Consider the following 25,123-nt stretch of genomic DNA (forward strand, 5'->3'; position numbering starts at 1 on the left):
CTGCCAGGAGAAGTGATTTAAATCCAGGGGCAGGCCCAGAAGCAATGCTAATGCCCTTGCAGTGCAGCAGAACACAAGAAGTGGGAGCAGTGGGTTTGTGGAGACCTTCCTGCACGGAAAAGGAGAGACATTCCTGGGGAGACCTGGGAGTTTTTAAGAAGAAGAGTTTGTAAATGCTGTTTTATTTCACTACAAAAAAGTTTGCTTTTCCTGTTTTAATCCGATGCTTAGAAAACAGAAAACTAATTTTTGTTGGTTGGTTTAAAACAGAAGAGAAACAAAAAGAGAAAAGGTAAGTGGGGCTAAGGAGATGTCCTCAGACAGCTGCTGTTTTCTGTCTTTAAAGCCATTTGGGCACCGCTGTCAAGGTCGTCTCTGGTCTTTTAAAAGATTCTGCAGCTTGAGGTGATTCTTCCGCAGGTCACTTCCAGATGTGTTGAAGTTTCGGTTTTGATTGAGCATGGCCACGTGTGTGCTGCAGGAGAACGTGGCTGTGGGGGATGTTGACGAGGTGCGACAAGACCAGGGTCTGCCTTTGGATGCGCCAGAAGCCCGACGCCCCCCGGCCTTGTGAGGCAGGTGACCCCTCTCACTGACGGGCTGTGGAGCCTTGTTAAATCTCTCAGCCCGTGGAACACATGTTTTTAGGCAGACAGCAGCTCATTCCAGTGTCTTTTCCCTGGCAAATAACCACTCCACGTGTATTACAGCCCATTGGGGACCGATGTTATGCCGAGCCCTTGTGATGGGAAATGTCACAGTGGAGTAGTTAAATATTGGGGCTTTAGGGACAGCCACTGTGGAAATTGCCCTCTGCGGCAGCTGCAACACTTATTAATAATTAAAGCTGTGCCTGCTGTGCTTTTCACTAAATTTGTTTCATTAATATTTTATTGTTTTAAAGAAAAAAACCACAACAGGGAAGGTGGGAAGAGAGCCTGTTTCCTAAGCAACAGCAATGCACTTCTTTGCAGTTATTTTTAAAGGCAGGTTGCTTCATTTAAGATTTGGAACCAATTATTGCTGCATTGCTTCAGGCATCTGGAAAGCTGCTTTTCTTTTTTTTCCGTTTTCTCTATTTCTAATTGAAAGACAGGGCAAAACAGTCGCTGGGTTACGAGCTGTTGTGATGGTTGCTAGACGGGGTCTGTGACTGTGATGAGAAGAACATCCCCGTGCTGTCATCGCTCTTTGTTCTTCCCCTGCCGCTCTACCTGGCCTTGCAAAACCCCGTGAGCAACCGAACCGTGCTCGCCCCCGCGACAGATGCACAGATGCTCCCTCTTCCTCCCAGTAGAAAGAGTCTCTCTTGCAGGGATGTCATCAGCACCGCGCTCCCGCTCGTGTCAGACCACAGCCACCGCCTTCACCGCCGCTGCCTTCACCACCTCCAGATGTCCCCTGATCGTGGCAGATGTTTTCTGGTAGCAGCCGATTGCCGAGAGGGGTCGGGCAGGGATGTGCCTGCGTGTCCTGCTCCTCCTCTCGGGGAATACTGCCACGACTCAGGCTTCCCTGTGTGATACGGGTGAAAAGCGAGGGGGTGGTTGTTGTCTGAGGCAGTAGTTCTGGCTGGGAAGTACGCTGGCGTGGGAAGCGGTGTCAGACTTGTGGCTCCGTAGCCTTGTTTGATGCGATCGAGCTCGCGTCCCAAGAGGAGGCTGCAAAAGCTGAGGCTGTTGGTGCTGTCCTGGTGTTGTGAGTCTGGTGGGCTGGGGCTCCCCTGGGGTCAGCCTGGGCTCTCTGCAAAGAGAGTACAGAATGCCAGGACAGTTCTGCTGCAGCCCAGGGCCAGCTGCGACAAAGCCTGACTGACGGAGGGTTGTTGCTGTTCTTTTCTGGGGGATATGCTGGAGAGGAGAAACACGGTAACTGACTGTGCATCTCACAAGGGAACAGCTGAATAATCTTCCTTCACTGCTTCCAGATAAATTTACTTAGAGATAAAATGCTGAAAGTGCCTTGATCCTCACTTCCTGATAAGTCTTTTAAGTATTCAGGAGTGCTGTTCTGTCACTGCAAAAAGTGGGATAAATTTATACATATTCTACTTTTTGTCAGTCTTATGTATGTGTTTGACTGTCAGTATGTGTTCATACAGTGCTTCAGTCAATGGGACCTTAGTCTAATGCAGAAAGTAATAACTAGTTTTTAAAATTCTCTATTTATCCATCCAAACAGCAGTCCTTCCCTGTGCTTATTCCAGGTTTTTTTGAGCGTCGGAAGAAGCTGCCCACAGCCCCATGCATCACAATCCCCTACTTTTGCCATGCTTCCCAACAGCGTTTATGTGACATGCTTCAGGTTTGGTAGCCTGAGGAGAGACTACTAAAATTTTTCATTTCAAGATGAAGTTGGGAGTTCAGGCTATGGTGGTTCTCATATAGATTGTGCAGTACGGGAATACAGCAAATTTATTCTGAATTTGCAATCTAAATAAATTCAGTACAAGGAAGGAGAAGAGAGAATGCTGACTTCTCTGTTTTACAGAGAATGAATTCAAGGTATACAATGAGGAGTCTTGGCTTTGCTAACTCAATAAAAATAATTCAGAATTAACAATCCCAACTCCCCAGGCCATCAGTTTTTAATTCCGCTGGCTGTCTCATTGGGAAATTAGGGCTTTCCATGGAAATTTTGTCTTCTGTCAGATTTTATCCAGTGTTACTTTAGCTTAAAAACGTATCTGCCTTCACAGTTGAAAGCAAAATAATGGCATGGTTATCCCAGAGCACGTTTCCAATTTGTTTTTCCACTGCTGTTTTCTGCACTCTGAGAGCAAATGGTTGTGCTTTCTGAACACGCGTAAGGTTAATTTGTGTAGCGAGTGATAGCAGGAAGCCAATTAGAGTTTTCTTTTTTCTGGTGTGATAAGACACAAATTGTGAAGTTATTCATACCTTATAAATGCCTTTCTTAATTTTTGTTGTTCTTGTTCCTTCAGCAGGTCGTTCCTCAGTCTTGCAGAGCAAAGGACTTGCCTGGCACTCAGGTTAGCTTTCAGGGACTGAGCAGGGATGAGTCTTTTTCAGACACAGGCTTTTCAAGTATTAGGAGATTTGGAGGCCATTAAATACAAGTAAGTGGGGGTGGAAGTCTTCAGGAAATGCTCAGCACCTGACAGCGTTGGGCTTACAGCACAACAAAATGCTCTCCTCTGTCAAAATTAGCTGCTGGATCTTGGGAGGCATGCAATGAGTATCAGAGCAGATGGAGGACCGTTTGTTACTCGTAACGAAAATTTAATGTGGCAATTCTAACTGCAATTAATCGCAGGACTGCCTGCTCTCATTAGACACAGGAGAGCATTGCTCAGATGCTGAGCCCAGACCCCTCTGTAAGGGCTGGCGTGCCTGCGTGGCTTTGAGTGAGTGCACACCTTGCAGATAGTTCTGGGTTTTTTCCCCTGCTTATGAATGAATTGGTCTATTTTCCTTCATACCTTTTTATGGGCAGTGCTGACTGGATGAGTCATCTGCAGTCTTGATTAAAAGCTGATAGACAAGGAAGGCTTGCTTTTTATTTTGTGGGTTTTGTTTTCTTTTTAATTTGTATTTTCCTTGTTTCTTTTTCCTGCAGCAGTTTAAATGAGAGCTGGTGAGATTTCTTGTGCACAGCCATGCAAGGCTGAAAGGCTGCAATGTGCTCTTTTACTGGTGCCCATCAGAGCATGTTACAGTGAAGTCTGCAAAATGAACCTCTCCAGTGAATCTGTTGTAGCTGTAGGTCTGGCTGTATCTCCATTCCCTCTCAGGCTATAGTAGTATGATATTTTCTTCTCAGTTCATAAGCCTTTTAATCTTTCTGTCCAAAGCTAGATGATGGACTCTCTTGGAAGGTGAGCCTATCTTACTGGGTTTTATGGCTTTATTGTCTTGTAGTGATCTCCGGTGCTTTGGGAAGGCTTTATCTTCCCTGGCAGAACTGTTCGTTTTCCTGTTCATTTTCCAGTAGCCCAAATGATTTCAGCCCAGCAACTGTGCTAACAACTGGTTCATCTTCATCTTCTGTGATTGCAGAGTAACTTCATACTGGTCACAGGTGATGCCATCTTTTCCTGAGGTCTGTCACTTGGCTCTCTAGCTCCTAACCAAGGATGGCTGAGCTGCAGTTGATTCCTTAAAAGATCTGGTAGCCAGTGGCTGCTTCTTCTCCAGGCTGTGCATCCTACCACATCAAGGTGCCCACTGGCTGGATATGTGGACACCTTACCCTAGAGATCTGTTACTGATGCGAAGACTTGATCAAGTCGTTCCTCTAGAAGCTTGCCCCGGGTGCTTGAGGAATTTTCTAGGCTGAAACATGGATGCCCACAACGTAACTCGATTAAGGTGTGTTAAGCCTTTCAAATCAGAGAGTCTTTCCGAGTGGTGCTGGAAGCTCGTTACAGGCCCGGCTGTCTGTAGTTGTATTTGCCGTGACAAACCCAGTGTGAGCCGGCAGAGAGCCTGGAGCTGCTTTGAGCTGTGGACTACTCATCAGCGGAGGGTGAACCGCAGTGTCCGGTGGTGATGTCACCTTCACTGTTATTAACCCATTTGTGCCTGATGTGAAGGAAGAGAGGGAGGGACTCTGTGGGCTGATGTGGGAAGTCTCCCATTTTCTCTGTTTTCACCAGAAGCAAAATGTCTTTCCCATAACATAGATGAGTGGAAGGCATCAGCCTTGTACCACTTCCCGGCAGGGTCTGTCTCCAGACAGCCATCCTGCTGCTGTGTTCAATACATGTTCCCTTCTATTAATGCAGGAAAACAACCGAGCTCCTCTCCTCCACCCAGCCAACTCAAAAGCCCACTTCCCTCAATGAGACTTGTTTCAGAGTTCAGGAATATTAAAACAAGGCAAAACACACACAAAAATGATGCCAAAACCCCAGCTCAGCACAGCTGTGACCAGCTGGACTCCAGTGCTTGTGGGTTCTGAAGAAAGTGGAGCTCTGGCTTTGATGCTTGCACGTCTCTGCTCACGCAGCCTCCTTGTTTCTGAGTTTCGTATTAGTCACCACATAATGAGAGTTCTGCAGGCAGCAGTGCTCTAGGAGCAGTTGGTGGGTTTGGCTTGAATATGCCATCTTGAGCAGTGAAACGTCACAAAAGCAGCTTTAACTCTCCTGATACACAGCCTTACCTGTCGTGCAGCTTTCCCTGTGTACCGTAGTCTTCTTGTGTTGGAGTTTCTTCCCAGTCACGTGAGCCACTGCGATAGGAATGTTTGCTCTCATGCCTCGTGCTTTTTTCACAGTCTTCCCTTTGCCAGAGGACAACAGAATACATAAGGCAGCTGAGGGCAAAGGCGCTGGTAGATTATTTTTTTTCAGACCTATTTCCAATGAGGGGATTTCACTTCCATTTGGGGCCTGAAGAGTTAATATTTCAATAATCAGAAATAAAAGGATGATTTGTTTTACCCTCCTTCTGCAAATCAAGATCCTGTGACAATGAAAGCTGTGTGGTCGTTAGATAGATGAAGTGATACGCAGTGATCGACTGCGTGCCAGTGGTTGGTTAAATGCAGCCATTGCTCACATTCTGCACTCGGAGATTGGTTCAGGTTTGAACCCGGACTCTGTATTTACATGAGTTGCCTTCTTACCAATATCATTCTTTACAGACCTGTGCTGAAATTCCTACAACACGATTTTAAAATTCAGTAGCAAACAACAGGAAAGTGTGACCTCGAGTTAGTCCTTTTTGCTGCGAACACCAGACCGTATGGAGAAATACAGGTGGGGGAGGTGGATGCAGCAGTGAGTGGGCTCTGTTTTGAGCCTGCTCATCAGTAAGAGCAGATTTCTAGCTCGCTGTGTCTCGAGCTGAGGGACCTGGTTCTGCCATGAGGAACTGAGAAGAGGTTTTGCCTTTGACTTTGGTTTCAGTAGAATGAGGAATTCTTTCACAGTGATGTGTGTAAAATGAAGTGAAAATACTGGGAGATTTTTCAGTCCTTTGGTTCATTTATGTGCTGATGTTGTCTGCAACTTGCAAGGTGCTTATCGCTGGAGATCAGGCATCACCTGATTTTGTGATCTAGCTTGTCTTTCTGTCCGTTTCTCCCCCTCAACCCATCCTCTTGACTCCTGACCCATGGGTGTTAGCAGATGGCACTCGCCACAGAGACGACTGAAGGGCAGCAGCACCCGTGACTTTACCTCCTTCCCTTTCTTGCAGGGGTGGTGGAAGCATGTCTCCTGCACATGCTGAAGCGCAGGGCTGCCGGCTTCCTGCGGACGGACAAGGTGGCCGCGCTGTTCACCAAGGTGGGCAAGACGTGCGAGATAGCTGGCGACATCTGCAAGAAGGTGCAGGAGCTGCAGCAGCAGGTAGAAAGCAGGTGAGGCCGAGGTCTGGTTCTCAGCAGCACTGGTTCCCAAGTGTGTGCAGCTTGGAGAGGATACAGAGACCGCCTGGTAATGTGGAGGGGTATTTCCTGGCCACATTTGCTGAAGCTTTATCTCTTGAGTGTCTGTAGCTAGAAGGCAAATGTCTTTGGTCAAGCTGACAGCTGGCAAAGAGACTGAGCCTGGGAACTGGGTCTTCGTGATTTCATTTGGGCTCGGTATAACGGATCAGCATGTCCAGCCCACACAAAGTAATGAAAGTGAATAATAACTGGTGAATTTAGAGAGTGCTTGCAGTCAGAGTATGGTGGACCAATTTGGACTGTTGGTGGGAAAGGATGTGGGTGGCAAAAGGAACTGAAGAACAGACTTATTGGGAAAGCTGTTCTGGCATGCCCCTCGCCAAACCAGCAACAGGAGATTTGTGGCTATTATGGTAGAAAGAGTTAGGTTAGTGTATACAAAGGGGAAGGAAGGACGGGCTCAAGAAGGGGCAGTCAGCAGCACGACACTGATGATAAGTTAAGTACACACAGCACTTGGGCACGACTGAATTTGTGCTGGAGTCAAGGACTTGAAATTGCTGCAAGTCCTAAACTTACTGCTAGTGGTGAGTAGTGCAGCTGAAACTTTCTGTGTTGTTCTGCTGACTGAAGCCCAGTGCATGAGCCTGCAGGATGAGTATCTCACATTGTCAGCTCAGGACAGGAGCATTTTTTTTCTATTTGGCACCAGTAATGCAGCAGCACTGCTAAGCCTTAGGAGGTCTTTGTGCATTGTAGGAACTTTTAGCCTCTTGATCAACTTGCTGTATGAAGGGCTTTGTCAAGAGAGCTTAACTTCAATTTGTGTTGCATTGAAATCTTCAGTTATTGACAGCTATTTAAGTTAACACTAATACTTAGATTTCTGTGCAATTTTCTGGCGTTTATCTTTATTAGACTTTAATTATCACACTTCATTGTCTGTTTTTAGCAGGTATGTTCCTATTTTTGACATATTTTTAAATTATGTGCCTTCTGATATAAACTGAGTTTTTATTCATTCTAGTTTTTTAACCCTTGGAAAGAAGGATGCTTTATACTAAACTGAGCCTAGCTCCTCAGTTAAGAGCCCACATGAACCCTACTCTAACAACCAGAGGCCTTTGGCTGCATCCTCTAACAGAAAGGAGCAAGTGAACTTAAATTCTGTGGTTTCCCTTGGAGAAATTTTCTGTGTTTTTTCAGCTATTAACAACCACAAATGTTAAGTGCTGTAGAAGCAAAGAGACTCTATTAGGAAATACTGCAGGGGATGGACTCGCTTCGTTGAACGTATAAAATGAGACAGAAGTGGTGTAGCCATCTAATTGCTCCTGAGGCTGTGGCTTAAGAAAGCTGCTGTTCAGGATGCAATTAAAGACATTTGAATTCCTCTGATGTCAGTGGTGCCACGTGTAGTTGTTAGCTTGGGACTGTCACCGGGTGTGTGTTGCCTTGTAGAGGTGCTGCCGTGGCCCAGAGGAGGACTGGGCACTCTGTAAAAGCAGAGAGGAATTACAGGTCTTGCTCAAAACAACAGCCACCTAATGGATTTACCCTCCGTTGCTGAACACTTTCCTGAAAAGGGACCTGAGTTTTGTCAAAGAACAGGATCGTTTGAGAACATAGATTTTCTACTGCAGATTGATGAACAAGTCAGGGCTTCTCTCCTTGTCAGGACAAAATTGAACCTTCTTTTTCTGCTGTTTTAGGGGGAAAATCTCTTTCTGGGCAAGAGAATAAGAGAATTAGTCTTCCCCTGTCAGCCCTGCGCAGTCTGTGGAGAGCTGAGGCAGAGCCATGGTGCCGTGCAGGAGGAGGAGGACGCTCTCCCCGTGCTCTGGGCTTTGCAATTGCCTTTCCCCAGCAACTGCGAGGTGTTACTGGTGCGGGAGCAGGGACCCATTGCGCCATGCCATCACGTGCCGTGGCAGGACTGGCACAGCTTCGCCACCGGCTGCGCGTGGGCGCGTGGCTGAGTCGCGTTACGTGTTTTGGGAGCAGAAATAGCAGAAAAAGAAGTCACGTTACGTGATTTGGGGCAGTGCCCCACCGGTGCTGTCGCAGGACCCTCCATGCAGCTGGTACCCCCTTGCCAAGCTGTGGTTTTGACTTGTTGTGGCGCGTTTGCTGTTCGGTGCGGAGCAGTGTTGTCGTCTTTTCTTACATAACTCACACCGCAGGCAAAGCTGTCAGGGAGGGAGGAAGGGAGCACAGATTCATGTTTTAGCTACTTTGCTAGGTGGCAGGAAAGAGAAGTGGAGAGAACAAACTCATTTTCCATTTCTTGGGTCACCTTTTAGAAGCTGGAGAGCTCTAGGCAGCACATTCAGCTTCAAAATCAGTCTCTGGTTCCAAATCTGTTCAGGCCATTAATTATCTCAACAGCGACAAGTGATAATTTGTGTCAGTGCCACCAAAGAAGTGAAGGGAGCATTGTTGTCAATATGAAAATGTATTCCAGACACCAGCACTCAGTGGATGAGAGGTGGCTGCTCACTGTGGCGGGACACCCAGCATGGATAAGAGCACGTGTGTTGTGCTGAGAAGGCACAAAGCTGCTCCTTGGCATGATGCAAACTGCGGCTCCAACCACGAGGAGTAGGAAATGACTCTGCTTTGTGCAACCAGCTTGCCATCCTGGCCCTGAACGCAGCGATGAGCTCCTCATTTCCATGGTGGACCTGTTGCTGGGCTGGCTTACGCTGCAGGAGCAGGCAGGGGGTCTTGGCTGTAAGCAAGCTCCCAGCTGGCTTTGGCTGCTCTTTTGCTAGAGTTCTAGTTTCTCTAGTTGGATGGTGCTTATCTCTTAGTTGTCTTGTCATTCTGTAGGTGGCAGGAGATGGGATCTCACTGCCAAGACGCCAGCACAGACTGTGCTGTTGCTATATATGGTGCTTTACAGAGAGAATGAAAAGATGGGCCTGTGCCCGAGGATTGCCTGGAGATGCTGTGGCAGGAGGTCCCTGGAAAAGCTCTGCCTGCATTATTGCAAATCCTGCTCCATGCTCCTGGTCTCTGTTTTCACCCTGTGGCTCTCCCAACAAAGTGTGAAACTCCGCTTGATAAGAAGCAAACCTCTGGTCCTCAGGTGCTACTTATTTTCTGCTACACTTCCCATTTTGTTATTTTTTCATGCTTTTGGGGTGTATGGATTTCCAGCCTGTTTGTTTCAGCCTAGTCTGTGGGAATTTTGGAGGAGCTCAAATGTTGGACTTTTCCTAAAGCTGCAGAAGCAGAAGAGGGGTTTTTGGCAGGTGATCACCTGGCCTGAGATACTTAGTACAGGCCTGTTTGGGGGCTTTTTTTAGTTAGTATTTGTCTGTGAGCAAGTTAGATAATCTTTACAGGCTTCTCGTATTCATAACTTGAGACTGAGGCATCCAAAATCCTTAAAGGCATGATTTTCAGAAAATCCTTGGTGATGAACTGGCTAAAACTCCACAGCCCAGCAGCAGCGAGTACTAACACAGTGATGTAGACAGCATGTCTACACATACACCTTTGTCAGATGCATGCTGTGTGTTCCAACACCTCTCCACACAGTCTTTTGCTGGAAGAGTCTGGATTCTAACTACTTTTACTTTATCTCCTTCTCCAGGAAAAGTCAGCCCAGTGGGCAGGAGCCCCTCAAGAGGCAGGGATCGACCACAAGCAAGACACCGGTCCTGACGCCACAGGCCATCAAACACATATGGGTTCGGACAGCGTTGATTGAGAAAGTGCTCGACAAGATTGTGCAGTACATTGTCGATAACTGCAGGTAAGGAAAGAATCAGAAGAACAGGGATTTGCCCGACTGATGTTTAGGGATCTGCAAGAACGGATTCCATGAAAAATCTTCTGCAGGCTTCTGGTAAGAAGAAGACCAGCTGCACAGACATTTAGGAAAAAATGTACTTTTGTTTTGAATCGTTAAGTGTTTCAGATTTAGAAAAAATGTTAACAGCCATACCACTTTCCAGAAATCAGCTACAAAACTAACCTGAAGTGTATTAGGTGTATTATATTATAAGAAGAGAAAGGTAGGGACCCTAAAGCTTGATGTGGTCCTAGAAAGGTATGTCTGTGCCATTGCAGTTTGTTCACAGTGATGCACTTGTCATTCTGCACTGGGGGGACACATTCTTGGCTGTCCAAAGCCCATGGCTCTGAATGAGGAAGAGAGCTAGGGCAGAGGAACTTTTTGTCACAGTATTTTCCAGGTTTGCATCACTGTTTTCCTTGTCATCAGCTTTATTTTCGCTATCTGTCTTGCCAGGATGAAGAAAGAAAATGGAAGAAAGGTCTTTTTGCTCTTCAGCAAAACTATTGCTCTGGGATATCTAAGGCCAGTTTGGTTTAAGAGCTGTGTGCAGAAGAGGCAGTGGGAGGGTTGGCTGTGTCCCAGAGCCGTAGTTAATGAAAGCATTTTAGTCCAGTGTATCGATATTTCTGCTGATACATGAATACAAGGATTTTTAAATTTCTTTTTCCACATAATTCACCTGGAGTCACGTTAAGAGAGTTCGGTCTCAATTGCTCCATTACTGTGTGTCGCAGATGTTCCCCTTGCTGCCTTGGCCACCCATTCAGATGAGTTAGGATCAGCTCAGTGTGTGATTTTGAGAGGCTTAGTGAATAAAACAGACCTCTTCGTTAGGCTTGCTCTCGTGTATTTTTGTGGTGTCGCTGCTCAGACGCTCCATGTTCAAGTCCTTCAGCTCTTCTGTTTTTGAAGGAGAGAAGGTGCTTTAGAGTTTGAGCCCCATCTAGTGGAAGAGACATCAGAGGATGATGGTTCAAGAAATTGGGTGGTTTGATTTTTTGGCTATGTGGTTTTATAAGTCAGCTTTGCGTGCTGTGATGGGGGGACTTTTGGGGTCGCTGCAAGAGCTACTGTTTGTAGTAGTTCATTGTTCTTAGTGTTTCAAGATTATCCCTCACAGATGGAAGAGGTGTTTAAGAATGTGTAGATCTCTTGGTCTCTGTGGAAAACTGACAAAATTGCTTGCAGAGAGTTATTGTTTGTGTCCATATTGCATTAGTGCCCAAAGCCCCAAATCAAATACACTGGGTAAACATATTTAGCGAAAGGCAAGCTCCTGCCTCTCCAGAGCTCAGCTCAAAAATAGATGAGGCAGAACGACCGTACTGAGAGGAAGAGACTGGCCTGAGATTGCAGAGCTGATCGAGGGCAGAATATGGATCCAAAGCAGGGGAGGTGGTCATCTTGTTAAATACAGAATTCTGGAGTGTAGGTTTATTGAGCTGATTGTTCTAGGATCCTTTTGTGCTCCATGGAGATCTAGTCAAAGTCATTGATATAGTTTGGGAAATTATTGCATTCTAAATCAGATGTCTCAAATAGGATAACTGAGATTCTCCGTGGCTGTCTTATGATGTATTTTAATGATCTTGAAAAATAGTTCAAGAGACACCATGTTGTAAAAGCCTTGTTTGCCTGCAATCCCAACACAACATTTCTTTGTGAGATCAGTTGCTGAGCCAGTCAAGCTCCATTAGAGCTTTTACCGGAGATGCATATGTTGGTGATTACTAGGTAATCCTAGCAACTGCTTTTCCTCTACCTGTCTAGTTCAGGAAATATTTGGGGTTTGGATCCTTTTGGTCCTGTCTCTGGCTGCTTACATACACGGTTTTCTTGTAGGCCCATTGCATGCGAGAGTTTGACAATCCCAGCAAAATTCTATTGCTGGAATTCTTGTGTTAGAAATATAACTAAACCCAAGCTTTCAAATTATGTTCTGCTCCAGTACGTGCGCAGCACTCCAGATATACAGCCTAGATCTCAGTTTCAGGCTCGATAAGACTCTTAGAATTCTAAATTCTTAAATCTTCCCCTTCGTACGTAGGTAACTTAATTGTCTGAATTTGTTCTTGAAATGAGTGTGTCTGGCCTCACTTTTTATTAAGTACCAAGTCTGGCCTGGAATGTGATTTCGGCAGCCACACTGCCCCCTGCACCCTCCCCAGGGGCTGCTACGAGGAGGCAAAGAGCTTTTAAAATGACAGCCAGTGTTTTTAACTTGGCTCTGATCTTTTATTCCTAGTAAGTATTATGAAAAAGAAGCTTTGCTGGCAGATCCTGTTTGTGGCCCGATACTGGCTTCTCTTCTAGGTGAGTTCTCGCAAAGTTACTCCTTATGCTAAAGAAAATAAATTGTTTATTGAAACATTTTGCATTATGATAATGTTACAAAAAGTGACTTTTATCTCTAGCAGTATTTATAATCGAGCGATGTAGAAGATATTCTTTAGTTGCTTATGAGACCAGTAGGGACTGGTCAGCTGATGTTGGCTCCAAGAATGGAAATGTCTTTTTACCAAATGCTTGCTAGCAGATTGTTACTGCTAATGCTGCTTGTGTCCTACAGGAATATTCCCATGCAGCCCTACATAATAGGGCCTGTTATGTTATTATATGTATTATTTATATTATTTATATCATTATATTATATAATGATCATTAATGCTCACTTGGCTTGAGAAGGAAATCTCCCTTTCAGACTTGGCCGGCAGGATAAGACTCACTGTGCTTCTGAGCAGACTCAGGTTTCTCTCTTGGGCTCTTTTCCTAGTTGGACCGTGTGCTCTGGAGTACACCAAGCTAAAAACAGCGGATCACTATTGGACAGACCCCTCGGCCGACGAGCTTGTTCAGCGGCACCGGATTCACGGCGTGCACGGCCGCCAGGACTCTCCTTCGAAGCGCCCAGCCCTGGGAGTAGGTATTTACGGGGTGGCTATTTCTGAGTTAACGCACAGGTTGATAAGAAGAAAAACCCCAGGAGGGAGAGATCTAAATCTAGAGCAACCTTTCTTTCCTCTTCTGTTATGGAGACTTTACCACAGATTAGAAGTCCACTTAGGCCTGTCCTCTTTGTCCGTATGTAGAAAAGCTTGAGATCCAGGACTAAATTCTGTGGCTTTTGCCATTTGTGCTTTAACTGGGTAGTTCACAAGAAATTGTGAGCTGCCCTGGTCAGAGATGAGTCAAGAGTCCAGGACATTTCTCTGGAAGGTCTCCTGGCTCCAGAAGTTCCCCTCTGCAGAGGTTGGTCTAAATGGAACTGTTCCTGGTTTGTTGACCTGCTGGTACAGTCGTTCCCGTCCTGCCTGATCTGCCTGGGCTGTGTTTGTGTGTGTGCTAGGTCCGCAAACGACATTCCAGTGGGAGCACGTCAGAAGATCGCTTTGCTGCTTCAGCAAGAGAGTACGTGGAGTCTCTGCACCAGAACTCTCGAACGCACCTTTTGTACGGGAAAAACAATGTCTTAGTCCAGCCGGTGAGTCTGTGGAGTCTGGGACCAGAGCACACAGCTGCTGCCTGGCTGTGGCTGCAGAGGTCAGTAGTGCAGGCGAGCATATAACTCAGACTTGAGTCACCTGGATTCTCTGTTTGTGAACAGAAGGATGACTTGGAGGCAATTCCTGGGTATCTCTCCCTTCATCAGTCAGCAGACACCTTGACATTGAAATGGACTCCGAATCAGCTGATGAATGGAACCCTTGGAGATTCAGAGCTGGAGAAAAGGTAGTCATTGCATGCAGGAAAAGATTGGAAGCATTCACGGTGTTTATTTCTTGTCCACTTGGCAATGGGGCAAAAGTGTAACAAGGCTGATTCGATTTAAGGCCTTCTGAATAGTGCAGAAGTTGAGGTGTCAGACGGCATGGGTTCCGTTCCTGTGTTGCCACATACGAAACAACTTTCCAAAGGTCCTGTAACACACTCGGATATAACGCATTTTCAACAGGAAGGCAAAAGCCTGCTTTTTCAGGTGTTTGGGAGAAAAGGCTCAGCACTGTCTCCCGTCATTACAGCGCTAGAACCTCCTTTCAGAGTATAACAAATCACTTGGCAAGCATGGCTAATTTCAGCCTCAAAGGAGAGACCTGCAATGTCATTGTCTCTTGTTGGATCAGTTATTCGTCTAATTTGGCATTCTGCTTCAGCAGAAAGAGGGGTCAAGTCCTGAACCAGGCAGGTACACCTCCTCAGGGAATGCTTCCTTCAGCCCCAGAACAGTGCTCTCAGATGCTTAATCCACACCATTCTTTTTCTAAAACTTTATGTGTATTTTTTAATGGAAAAAGCCCTTTACCCTTGCTTTTATTGCTAAACTGTCAAGGTGGTTCTCAGCAGAGTTTAGGAGCTGTTTCCAGTGTTCAGTCTGTGAGCTTGAGCCCCGATGGATTCACCTGCTGCTGCCCCCAAATCCCACATGTGGGACAGGGCTGAGCCTGGCGGTCCTGACCCTCAGGACCACAGCGAGGGCCGTGCCCCAGGCACTGGGCTGTGCTCCAGGCACTGGGACCGTAGCAGAACGTTGTTGTGATCTGCTGTGGGGCACTGCGGGGAAGGGCAGATGAAGGGGGAAAGGGAGGTTGTGAAAAGGCTGGTGCCAGGTGTGTCCACTGCAGAGAACTGGTTCCTTTGCCTTTTCCTTGGATATAAATTTATCTTAATTGACCCAATTTAATAAGGTGTTATTAACTTAGCAGAGTCTTTTTATTGGGTGCTTGGAACCGCAAGTGCTCCTGAATATGGAAGAAAAACAAACCTGTTTCCTGCACTTTTTCCTTCCCTGTTAGTGTTTACTGGGACTACGCGTTAATAGTGCCACTCAGCCAGATCGTCTGCATCCACTGCCATCAGCAACGTAAGCATAAACCTTCCTCTCCTGGGGGCACTCCCAGAGCCCCTTTCTGCCAGGTGGATGTTAATGCTGCTCATGCTGCTGCCATTTTATGTGGTGCCTGTTAGGGGGTTATTGCAAAAGGAGGGAAACTGTTTTTCTTCTTCAGATGTCTTCACTGACAGGCCTGGTAAGAACTCCTCTGCCTGACGCTGCTCCAGCTGTCGCTTGCTGTCCATGTTCTTTGTTTTTCCTGTGTGCTTTGTTTTTTTTCTGAGCACCCGTGCAGAACAGCGTTTAGGGGAAACTGTCAGCAGCAGGTATTAAACACAGGAGCTCTGGCTTTATAAGCATGGGCCTCCTTCTGTTAACCGTTAAAAAGAAGGAAAGGGAGACAAAAAACAGGTCTGTGAGCTGTGTCGGTAGCGGGATGATCAACCTATAACCCGAGCCACCCTCTGCCACCCTCTGGCCAGCCTCTTGTCTCCAGCTCTTCTGCTCAATGTGGGGAGAGGAATCTGGAACAAAATGTGTCTCTCATTGCTTTCCCTCCCACAAGCCTTAAGTCAAAAATAGCAGAGCAGAGACAAAAGGTGTTTTTCCTTATTTGTGCTAAATTTCTAGTGACAGTGAAGACAGACAAGAAAAATTTACAATGGGGAGCATGACTTGCTAATTCTCACAAGAATAAAGCTGACAGTCTCTGGTTATGTCATTTTCATTCAAAATTGTGTGTCCTTTGTCAAATTACGTTATACACTAGAGGCTTAGTTTAGTTATTCCTTTATTATTTGTTATGTCAGCGTTCAGAATCGCCTTAAATATTTCTGCGTGAGGCCTGTCCTAGTTTGCTTGTGTCTTGAGCTTCTTTAGGACTAAAAGCCTGAGACTGCCCCCAGATCATGCTGTGACTTAGAGGTTGTTTTATCTCCTGAGAGGTGATCACAAATGAAATTTACTTAGAAGGTAAGAGCAAAAGGCAGAGGTCCCGATGTAACAGTGTGGACTGCCTTTGTCCTCCTTTGCAGCAGAAAGCAGATGGACGTTGGTCTTGGTGAGTCAGGATGGAACTCAGAGGCCCCCGCTGCACTTCCCCCAAGGAGGTCACCTCCTCGCCTTTCTTTCCTGCCTGGAAAATGGTCTTCTGCCTCGTGGGCAGCTGGAACCTCCGCTGTGGTCCCAGCAGGGCAAGGTACTGCCGCTTCTGCTGAGCTGCTTGCAGTGGGTAGGGCTGACCTTAACGTCTTTCTTCAACCAGCTCCACAGAGCCTGGGCATTGATTTCCAGCTGCTTTGTAGTAAAGTGAGAGGAAAAATAACTCCGTCTAGTCCGGTTTCATTCTTATACAGACAGTCTATACAAATTGTCCCTACCCTCATTACCCCATTGAGTAATGAACTGGAGTCTGCTGTTATATCGAAGAATTAACACAAACAGTTGGCACCGAGACTTGAATGGACTGGGACGCGCTTGCTCTCAGAGGCTTGGATTATTGAAGGAGCTTGTGCCCAGTTCCCATGGATTACAAGAAAAAGCTGTGTTTAAGCACACAGAAAAGTTGTGTAAAGTACTCCTAAACCACCTGCTATATGGGATTCTACTATCATTTTCTCCTTCACTTCCTCCCAACATTGACAGTTTACTTTTAAGATTTAAGATGCCAAAGGTCTGAAGTACCTAGTTTATTGTGCTCTGTTCGTCATTCCTGGCTGAATGTATGAAATCGTTATTTTTCTCTAGGGTAAGGTATTTCCAAAGCTTCGAAAACGGAACAGCAACAAATCGGTGGACCTAGAGGAAATGCCAGCTGAAGACACGTCTACCGACTATGTGTTCAGAATTATCTACCCAGGACACAAGCATGATAACAGTAAGTGCTTTTGTTCTGCTTTGTTAAAAAAACAACCAAACAAACAACAAAAAAAACAAACCAAAAACCTTGAAGTAATATCCTGGGGAGCAATTGAAGGTACCAGCCAAGCCAGGTTTTTATGGGGGAAACAAAAAAGCTATCACAAAATTTCATTGTGTGATAATTGTGATCAAAAAGTACAGCTTACTGTAGGTTTCCTTAGTGCAGTGAAACTTGTCATCTCAGTGGAAATGAAGTTGAGATGGGGAATCTTATTTATATTTACTCTGTGTTTTGCAGAGGAAGTTTTCAAAAATACTCCCCTGGGCTTGCAAACTGAGACTAGAGGCAAAAAGATTGCTTGACTATCCAAGAGCAGTTTTGCTCCCAAAGTGAGGATATTTTTATTGGCCACACTGCCTGCTCATAATGTTGTTATTAGGAATAAACCAAAAAGCACAAACCAAACCCAGCATAAACTCAGCTCTTAAAGTACCCCAAGAACTCCCTGGGCTAAGTTGGCTTGGAAGCAAGAACTTAGCAATGGATAAACAAAGGCCCTTCCAAGGAAACTAAATGAATTCCCAAGCACCAAACCACCTCATGTCATCAGTGAATACAAATTCCTTACATGCAAGAAGGCATTTGAGCTAGTTCTCAAACAGCATGTTCGGTTTTATTCCCCTTGGCAAAGAAGCAAGAATTTCCCAGGAAGATCAGACCCTAAAGTTTACAGGGGATTTGGATTTACTGCTCATACTGGGAGTTAAGTGCTGCTGATAAAGCAGAAATCTCAGCTGAACCCTCCTTACCGTGGGGGACTGAACCACGCTGGTGGCCGTGCTTTGTTAGGGCTCCTGGATGTGCACAGGTAAGTTCATGCACACCCCAGCGAAAGCATGTTCTGCCTTTGCCTGAGTCAAGGGCTGCAGATTCTGTGGGCACGTCCAGCACAGACCTGCCTGTTGTGTGCAGGACAGAGCGAGCTGCTCCTGCCTCCTGCATCCTTCGGAGGAGCCCTGAACCTGCCGTGTCTGCAGCACCCAGCAGAGCTGGGGACCAGCGCGTTTGCTCTCCAGGTGTGTGCCTGGCACAGGTTTCAGAGTGGAAGAGAGGCCATAGCATTGATAAGGGCACGCTGAAGGGCAGGAGGTAGCTGGAGCCCAGCATTACCGCGGAGTTTTGCTGAAAAGCTGCTCACCTACTGCAGGCTGGCATTGGGACCTTTCTCCCTCACCATGATGTGACACGTGTGCTCTGGGAACACAGCCCGTGCACAGTCAAAAGCTGGCCTGTGTTTGGTGCAGCAGGCTTTTGGTCTGAAAGAAACTCTTTTCTCATGCCTGTTTCCAGGAGCTTGTGCCTTCAGGGAGAGGGCAGGATTCAAGTCCTTTGTCTTTGCTGAACATATCCGTTTGAGCTTTCCTGCAGAATCAAGTTCTCTTTTCTTATGCTCCTCTTTCACTATTTTCTTTGAGCAGTAACTATTAACTACCACCACTTAGCTGCCAGCCGCTCTACCTCTGTTGACGATGATGAGGAGGAGGAAGATAAGCTACACGCAATGCTATCAATGATCTGCTCTCGGAACCTCACAGCTCCTAATAGGATGAAAGGTTTTTATCCTCCTCCCTCCGTGTCCCAGAGCTCTCTTGCAGCTCGTTCCACTGATGCATACAACAGTGTTGGCATTATGATGAGGAAAAACATTTTGCTCACGCCATGAGGTCGGGACATGAAGTTGGCTGTGCCGAGAGGCTGGGAGCACGCTCACAGCCTGCGGAGAGTGGGAATCGCAGCATCTCCCCTCTCCTTCGAGCGTGTGTGCTGCTGAACAGACAAACCTTCTCTCCTTCCAGAGGCTTCCTGCCCCCCCTGCATTAGATTGGGTTCTCATGGGAGAAGGAGGGAGTCGAACAGGTCTTTGTGTTCCCCCTCTGGGAGTTAATTTTGTTGGGCCGAGGGGGAGCGGCCTGTGCAGGAAGGATCAGAGGTGAGAGCAGTGATGTGCTGGGCAAAGTCAGAAATGGAGTGTGCCTTCGTAGACAGACTAGGGCAGAAGTGTCATGAGTTACAGTGTCAGCCCAGGGTGGTTCCAGCCTGCGTGCTCCCACGCTTTCCGTACCTCCATGCGGTAGCAGAAGTGTGCAGAGAGGGCTGTACGGAGGTGGGGTGCCTGCCTGTGGTCAGGGGCTTTCGTTCCATTTCTCGCGGTCACAGCCTGGTGGGTTTCAGACAATCAGCGTCAAGACTCTCCACCCTCCAAGAATCTGTCGTCTAATTCTTGTCCTAAAGCAGCTGAAAGCAGCTGCATTAGGTCGGTATTCTCAAGAAGCGTGTGTATCGCAAGACCTGGTAGTGTAGTTCTGGAGACTGGGAAGCCCTTGCTTGCTCAGAGGAGGAAGCTGTGTACAAAATAATCTATTCCCCAGGCCGGCCCCCCCCTGCACAGCATGGGTTCTAAGACTTGTTCAGAAGACCAGCAGGTCTTGTCGAGCCCTCTCCACTTGCTCACCAGGCTTCCCAGTTACTGCCTGGCTTCAGCACCACCAGACCTCTGGCCCTGATGCCTCCTGAGTGCATGTGCCAAACCTGGCACCACCCCGATCCATGAAACAACAACCTCTGCCTCTCCCTAATAAGTGGAGTGGAGCCGTAGGAAAAGAATCTTCTCCGTTTTCAGGCTGTAAAGTAGCTGTCAAAAATTTAACATGTGCAGAGCAAGCAGGAAGGAGAGCAAGTGCCTGCAGGTTCAGCTCTTGCCTGTATTTGAGGTTGGTTACATTAGCATGAGCGCACTTTTTCTGCTATTTCTATTTCCTAAGAAAACACCACATATCTTGACTCCAGACAAGATACTCATACCTTTACATAGTGGAGCAATGGTTTTGTTCCAAATGGCTGTTAGTTAGCCCTGGTCTGGTGGGACTGACTGTAGGAGACAATAACTGCCCAGCATCTCTGTATAGTGCTTAAGTTCTGTTTAAATAGGATGTGAACACGTGTGCAAGGAGATTCTCCTCATCTCTTGTAGGCTGCTCGCATGCTCTCCCAAGGTAGTAGCCCCCCCCGAAAATGTTAGAGCCCAGCAGGAGTTATTAAAGACTTCTTGGAAGGTATGCATGGAAGGAAACTCCAAAAAATGTGTTGTTTCAGGAAGCTTTTGTGTGTCTTAAGTGATCATGTCTGGATGTGGGTGATGATGGAAAGGAAAGGTTACACGCGTTAGGAGGCTAACGCTGTGATCTAAAGCATAGGAAACACGATTTAGGCTTCAGTCAGGTGATGGAAATTTTAAGTTATCCCTCTAGAGCAGCCATCAGGTGTCTGCTTTTGGTAATTTAATCTTGAAGGTGACGGCAGGGTTAGGGATACGTCTGCTGTCTGAGTGGCGGTTCTTGCTGAACGAGGTCGGAGCGGCCGTTGTCTCTCCAGCAGCAGCAGCCCTTTTCAATAATGACAACACTGCTGTAGCAGGTTTGCTAGCCATTTGCTTTTACATTTTGCAACATGCTCGACTTCTGCATGTAGCTCCAGTTCCAGATAACACCACTACAATTAAATAAAAGATGCTGTTCACTCTAATTCTTCACTAATTCAGGTACCTTTCATCTGAATCTTTAGGTTCTGTGGGGTTCTTTCCTTGTGTCTCTAAAAAAATGAAATAAAAAAATTAAACTGAAAAACCCACTTTTCTTGTCTGTAGAGGGGAGGCAAAAAATAATGATCTAAAAATGTTTGTCCAAAGGTTTTTATTTGAACCCAATAAGAAGCTGCAATAAATACTGGGTCATTCAGCTCCTTCCTGAAGAATTAAGGTGAAGAGCATTTTTGCATCACACTTTGTTTTGTGAAATGAAATACACGTGACTGCTTCCGCATGAGCCTGTGCTTTTTCTGTTAACAAATGTTTTTACTCCACTCCTTCCTCACCTATGCCCACTTTCTAATAGGCACCACTAAAATGCTTTATGCTCCCTTGATTTGAAATGCATGAGATGGTTTGGAACTGCCCCTACCACCACCCAACAAACGTATGTTTTAAAAGCACGGCCCAGGGGACTGGATTTTGCTTACAAATGTTAATCTAGTGACACACAGCATTACAGCGTTTGCCTTAATTTTAATCATGGGTGAGCTGAAAGGCCAGTTATTTATTAAAAACCAAAAAACCCACGAGCCTCAGTGCCAGCTGGGGAAGAGCTGAAGCCAAGCATTCTGAAAGCAATTTTTGCGGGTTGCCTTCCCGAAGCTGGCTAAAATGGCAAATAGATTTGGTGGAGCAGGGAGGAGGCTGCACTGTACTGTTGGATCACATTTTCCTGCAAACTATTCTACTTTTATAAGCATAGCGTTGATGTTGGCAGGATTTGGACTATCCTTCTGTGCTAAATATTTTAGGATCTGGTTCCGAGGGGGAAAGAAGCATCTTCTGAAAACAACTGACTCAGTTTGTCTTAATTTCTTTTGCGCTCAAACTTTCGCTCTAGCTGGACTAGCACTTACGTGGCTGATTCCAGGAACTGCAAAATGAAATTCTGAGACCTGAATTAAATAGAAAGTCAGGTTAGATGATCTCTTCTGGCCGTCAATAATGTTACCATAGCGTTACATGAGAGCCAGTTCTAGCTATTACTGCAGCACCCTTTCCTCTGTTCGCCTGAAACACAAACTGGGATGTGCATGGGCAGGAAAGGGGGACACAGGGACGGGATGGGACTCCCTGGGACGTGTCCGTGTGCAGCATGCGGCTGGTTTAGGCGTGCTGAGAGCAGCTTCTGAGGTCACTGGGATGGTGCTGTCCCCTTTTTGGAATCAAGGTTCAGAGCCTGCTGGGAAGTAAAGCATGAAGCCATCAGGATTGCACAGAAGGAAGAGGGGCAAAGAAGAAAGAAAAGGCTGACGGGCTGCTGTTCTGTTTGGTATTTTCCCCTAGACACCAGCGAAATGATAGAGATGCAAGGCTTTGGGGCAAACTTGCTTTCGTGGCAGCTGGAGCACTGCAGCCAGGGCTCCTCGTGTGTCTCCTGCTCGACGGGCAGCTCTCCCTACGACATCCCCAGCTGCTGCAGCTGCATCCACGACCGGTGAGCGGGTTGTGCAGAGGGCTTACCTGGGAGACTTGGCGTGTGCCTCGGTTACGAGCAGGGAGGTTTTATTGGTTGCGTCACCGGAGACCGAGAGTAACAATTTTCGAGTAGTTTCTAAAACAAAAGACGGGAGTTATACAGCAAGAAATTTTGTTTTTTAAAACTCATCTATTAAGTCACGTTTTGATAGAAGAATTGTGTCTAGTGTAATGATCACCGGAGACCGAGAGTAACAATTTTCAAGTAGTTTTTAAAACAAAAGATGGGAGTTATACGGCAAGAAATTTTGTTTGTTAAAACTCATCTATTAAGTCAGGTTTTGATAGAAGAATTGTGTCTAGTGTAATGTAATTCAGCTCTGGAAGCACTTTCCGTAGCAAGTCGTTAACAATTACAGTGAAGGGCAACAATTCATTAATTCAACAAGGACCTTTACAACACACCTGCAGCAGTGGTAGCTAAATGTGCCAGGTGAATGTCTTTGGAGCCAAAATGCTGGTGGGGAAAACGCTTTAAAAAGTGTCCTTGTCATTATTGTTGTCCTTTAGCTAAATAAATGTCGGTGCAGAGAAGGAACTGCAGTGTGTAGGTCGCAGGGACCCACACACGGTTCCTGGTGATTTCTATCCTCGTGACCTATCGTGTTCCTGTTACCTTGTCTCCACAGAGCTCCATTGAAGATGTTGTGTGAAAGTATGAAGAGGCAAATAGTTTCCAGAGCCTTTTATGGATGTAAGTGAAGCTTCTTATATCCAGCCCTTGTGGCATCTATATGCTTTATCTAGAAAACGAGGGATGCTTGTTTTAGAAAACAGTACAAGCCCAAAGCTACTGTTGTGAGTCAGATCACCTCAGGGCAGCAGGGTGGGCGTGACTCAAGTGCCGTAGCTTCATAATTCCATCATTTGTGGGTTTTGCATATAGTAACAGGCAAACTAACGCTTGATGAAGTCAGAATGTAGTTTGACACTGCTGTGTAATAATCCGCTTGGAGTTTACTAGCCTGTGTAAGATTTACTTAATCTTTGGCTCTGTTGCAATTCTTCATTCCTATACAGTACGATGCAAGTTTAGTTCCTACAGTATTATCAGTGGCAGATTTAGAATGTCACAGCTTCATCTTCAAAAAAAAGGGGCTGCTGCTCGCAGGAGGGCGGGTTGCTAACCGACCAGAGCTGACCTCCCGCCCCACCCACAGGGCTCGCCTACTGCCGCCACCTGTCCACGGTGCGGACGCATCTGTCTGCCCTCGTGAACCACACCATCATCCCCCCCGACAAGCCCGCCAGCGCCGCAGGAGGCCTGACTAAAGAGGTCTGGAGCAAGTACCAGAAGGACAAGAAGGTGAGTATCAGGACGCCTTTACCGGAATTGTTACCCGCATGCTGCAGCGCCGAGTGCAGCGTCCCTCAGAACGGACCATGGGAAGCGCTGAAGGTGTTTCCTGGTCTTCATGGGATCACTTCTCTTGCTAGTGAGAGCCAGTCGGCTCCTAACAGTCTCTTTTATCCTTTGCTTCTCTGCTGATGGCAAAGATAGCAATTAACATCAAAGCAACGGACCTCATGATGACTCCAGCCTATTAAAAGTTAGATTATTTTCAGGGGAGGCGTGACAACTTGCATTACACTGGATTTGAGCTAGGGCCCTAAAGGCTTGAATCAAGTTGCAAAGTTTATTTAGCTCCCTGTGTGCATTCCCCTGTCTTTACACTTGGTATTAAGCATATGTGAGCATGCCTGAGATATAAAATACGTTACCTTCAGTACCTCTTTCTCCTGACTGCTGCAGAATTACAAGGAGCTGGAGTTATTAAGAAGAGTTTACTACGGCGGGGTGCAGCATGAGATTCGAAAGGAAGTCTGGCCGTTCTTGCTAGGGCACTATAAATTCGGCATGGCCAAAAAGGAGATGGACCAGGTGAGCACAGCTTTCCGGGGAGCTGAATTCTATTTGCTTCCTCAATAGCCAGTGGTAGTCTTTATTATTGTTTAATATTCCTAAGGGGGAAATGCTATGGAAAACATGAGTGACACATGTTAGTAGAGGGATTATGATCGTGTTATCATAAATCACTACAAAGGAGTTCTTTACCGGAGTCAAGAAACCTGCATTCATCCTCTGCCTGTGACATGCACTGGCCCTGAGCAAATCCCATTTTCACAAATTTGTCACTTATAAAACGGGGACGTTGACTTTTGGATAGTAATCTGAGTCATCCCTCTTTTATATGGTCTGTTAGCCACGTTATGCTTCACAATGCTCTTGGAAATAACTACTTTATCTACACGGTACGTCATCTGCATGTGGGGACTTCTGTTGGAGCTGTGAACAGCCCAGATGTACCTTCTGGAGTGCTCCTGGAGTTGCTGTCTAGAGGCTAAAGATACCCAGAGGAAGGTTTGGTTTGTAAGTTCGTTATGCTTTCGCTAGACTTGAATAAGACGTGCCTCTGTAAAAGACAAGGTGCAATTTCAGATGAGACGTTATTCCTCTTAATATCTCCCCTGCTGCTGCTAGCATTGATCAGTGAATAATTGCCTGGGTTATGTCAGAGCCTTGATTCGCAGCCCGAAACCTGGCATCAAATATGGAGTTTCCATTAATGAAACCACGATTTGCCCATCTCATACGATCTCCCTTTGCTGATCCGTTTATAGCAATACCGACATTTTACTTCGCCGAGCACTTTCTCTTGTCGTAATTACCAGGCAAGTGCCTCAGGAATAAACCAGGCTGGTAACGAACAGGTAGAGCTGGGCAGGACGGCAGCCAGTCATGCCTGCGCCCGGCTTTTGAACGCAAACTGGAGTGGTCCTAGGCCGGAGTGGTCCTAGGCCTGAACACAGGGGTGCAGAGCGATGCTCCAGCTCCTTACTCCTCCACGCTTTCCGTGAGCACCTGATGGGCTACACCAACCTTCATCTGACCCAGCGAGGCTGGGCTTGGGCATGGAGTTGGTGGTTTTGATTGCAGGACAGAGCCAAAGCAAACGCGTTGCCCTCGGGTGATGCACGAGCACCAGCCCAACACCGCAAACCCCAGCTCTGCTGCCAGTCTCGCTCCCTGGCTGCTGGGGAAAGGGATGTTCTCCTTGGCAGGGGCACGGGACCGCAGCGGGACGCTGCCCCGTGGGTTTGCTTGTGGGTGAAGCGTGGCTTGTAGCCGACACTAAGGGT

General features: G+C 46.6%; 1 protein-coding gene across 1 annotated transcript in view; it reads left to right on the plus strand.

Moving 5' to 3' along the window:
- Nucleotides 1–25,123, plus strand: part of SGSM2 (small G protein signaling modulator 2) — a gene marked incomplete at its 5' end in the record, with an annotated part of 40,096 nt that overhangs the window by 7,825 nt on the left and 7,148 nt on the right. Inside the window, 14 exons of the mRNA XM_009870489.1 lie at nucleotides 6,168–6,330; nucleotides 9,962–10,123; nucleotides 12,414–12,481; nucleotides 12,942–13,087; nucleotides 13,515–13,649; nucleotides 13,773–13,897; nucleotides 14,959–15,026; nucleotides 16,031–16,194; nucleotides 16,743–16,872; nucleotides 18,336–18,470; nucleotides 21,791–21,941; nucleotides 22,612–22,676; nucleotides 23,143–23,288; nucleotides 23,736–23,864. Of these exons, the coding sequence (XP_009868791.1) occupies nucleotides 6,168–6,330; nucleotides 9,962–10,123; nucleotides 12,414–12,481; nucleotides 12,942–13,087; nucleotides 13,515–13,649; nucleotides 13,773–13,897; nucleotides 14,959–15,026; nucleotides 16,031–16,194; nucleotides 16,743–16,872; nucleotides 18,336–18,470; nucleotides 21,791–21,941; nucleotides 22,612–22,676; nucleotides 23,143–23,288; nucleotides 23,736–23,864 (1,787 nt within the window). The remainder of the gene's footprint in view (nucleotides 1–6,167; nucleotides 6,331–9,961; nucleotides 10,124–12,413; nucleotides 12,482–12,941; nucleotides 13,088–13,514; nucleotides 13,650–13,772; nucleotides 13,898–14,958; nucleotides 15,027–16,030; nucleotides 16,195–16,742; nucleotides 16,873–18,335; nucleotides 18,471–21,790; nucleotides 21,942–22,611; nucleotides 22,677–23,142; nucleotides 23,289–23,735; nucleotides 23,865–25,123) is intronic.

This window comes from Apaloderma vittatum, unplaced genomic scaffold, assembly GCF_000703405.1.
Source record: "Apaloderma vittatum isolate BGI_N311 unplaced genomic scaffold, ASM70340v1 scaffold19445, whole genome shotgun sequence".
In the NCBI taxonomy this organism is placed as follows: Eukaryota; Metazoa; Chordata; class Aves; order Trogoniformes; family Trogonidae; genus Apaloderma; species Apaloderma vittatum.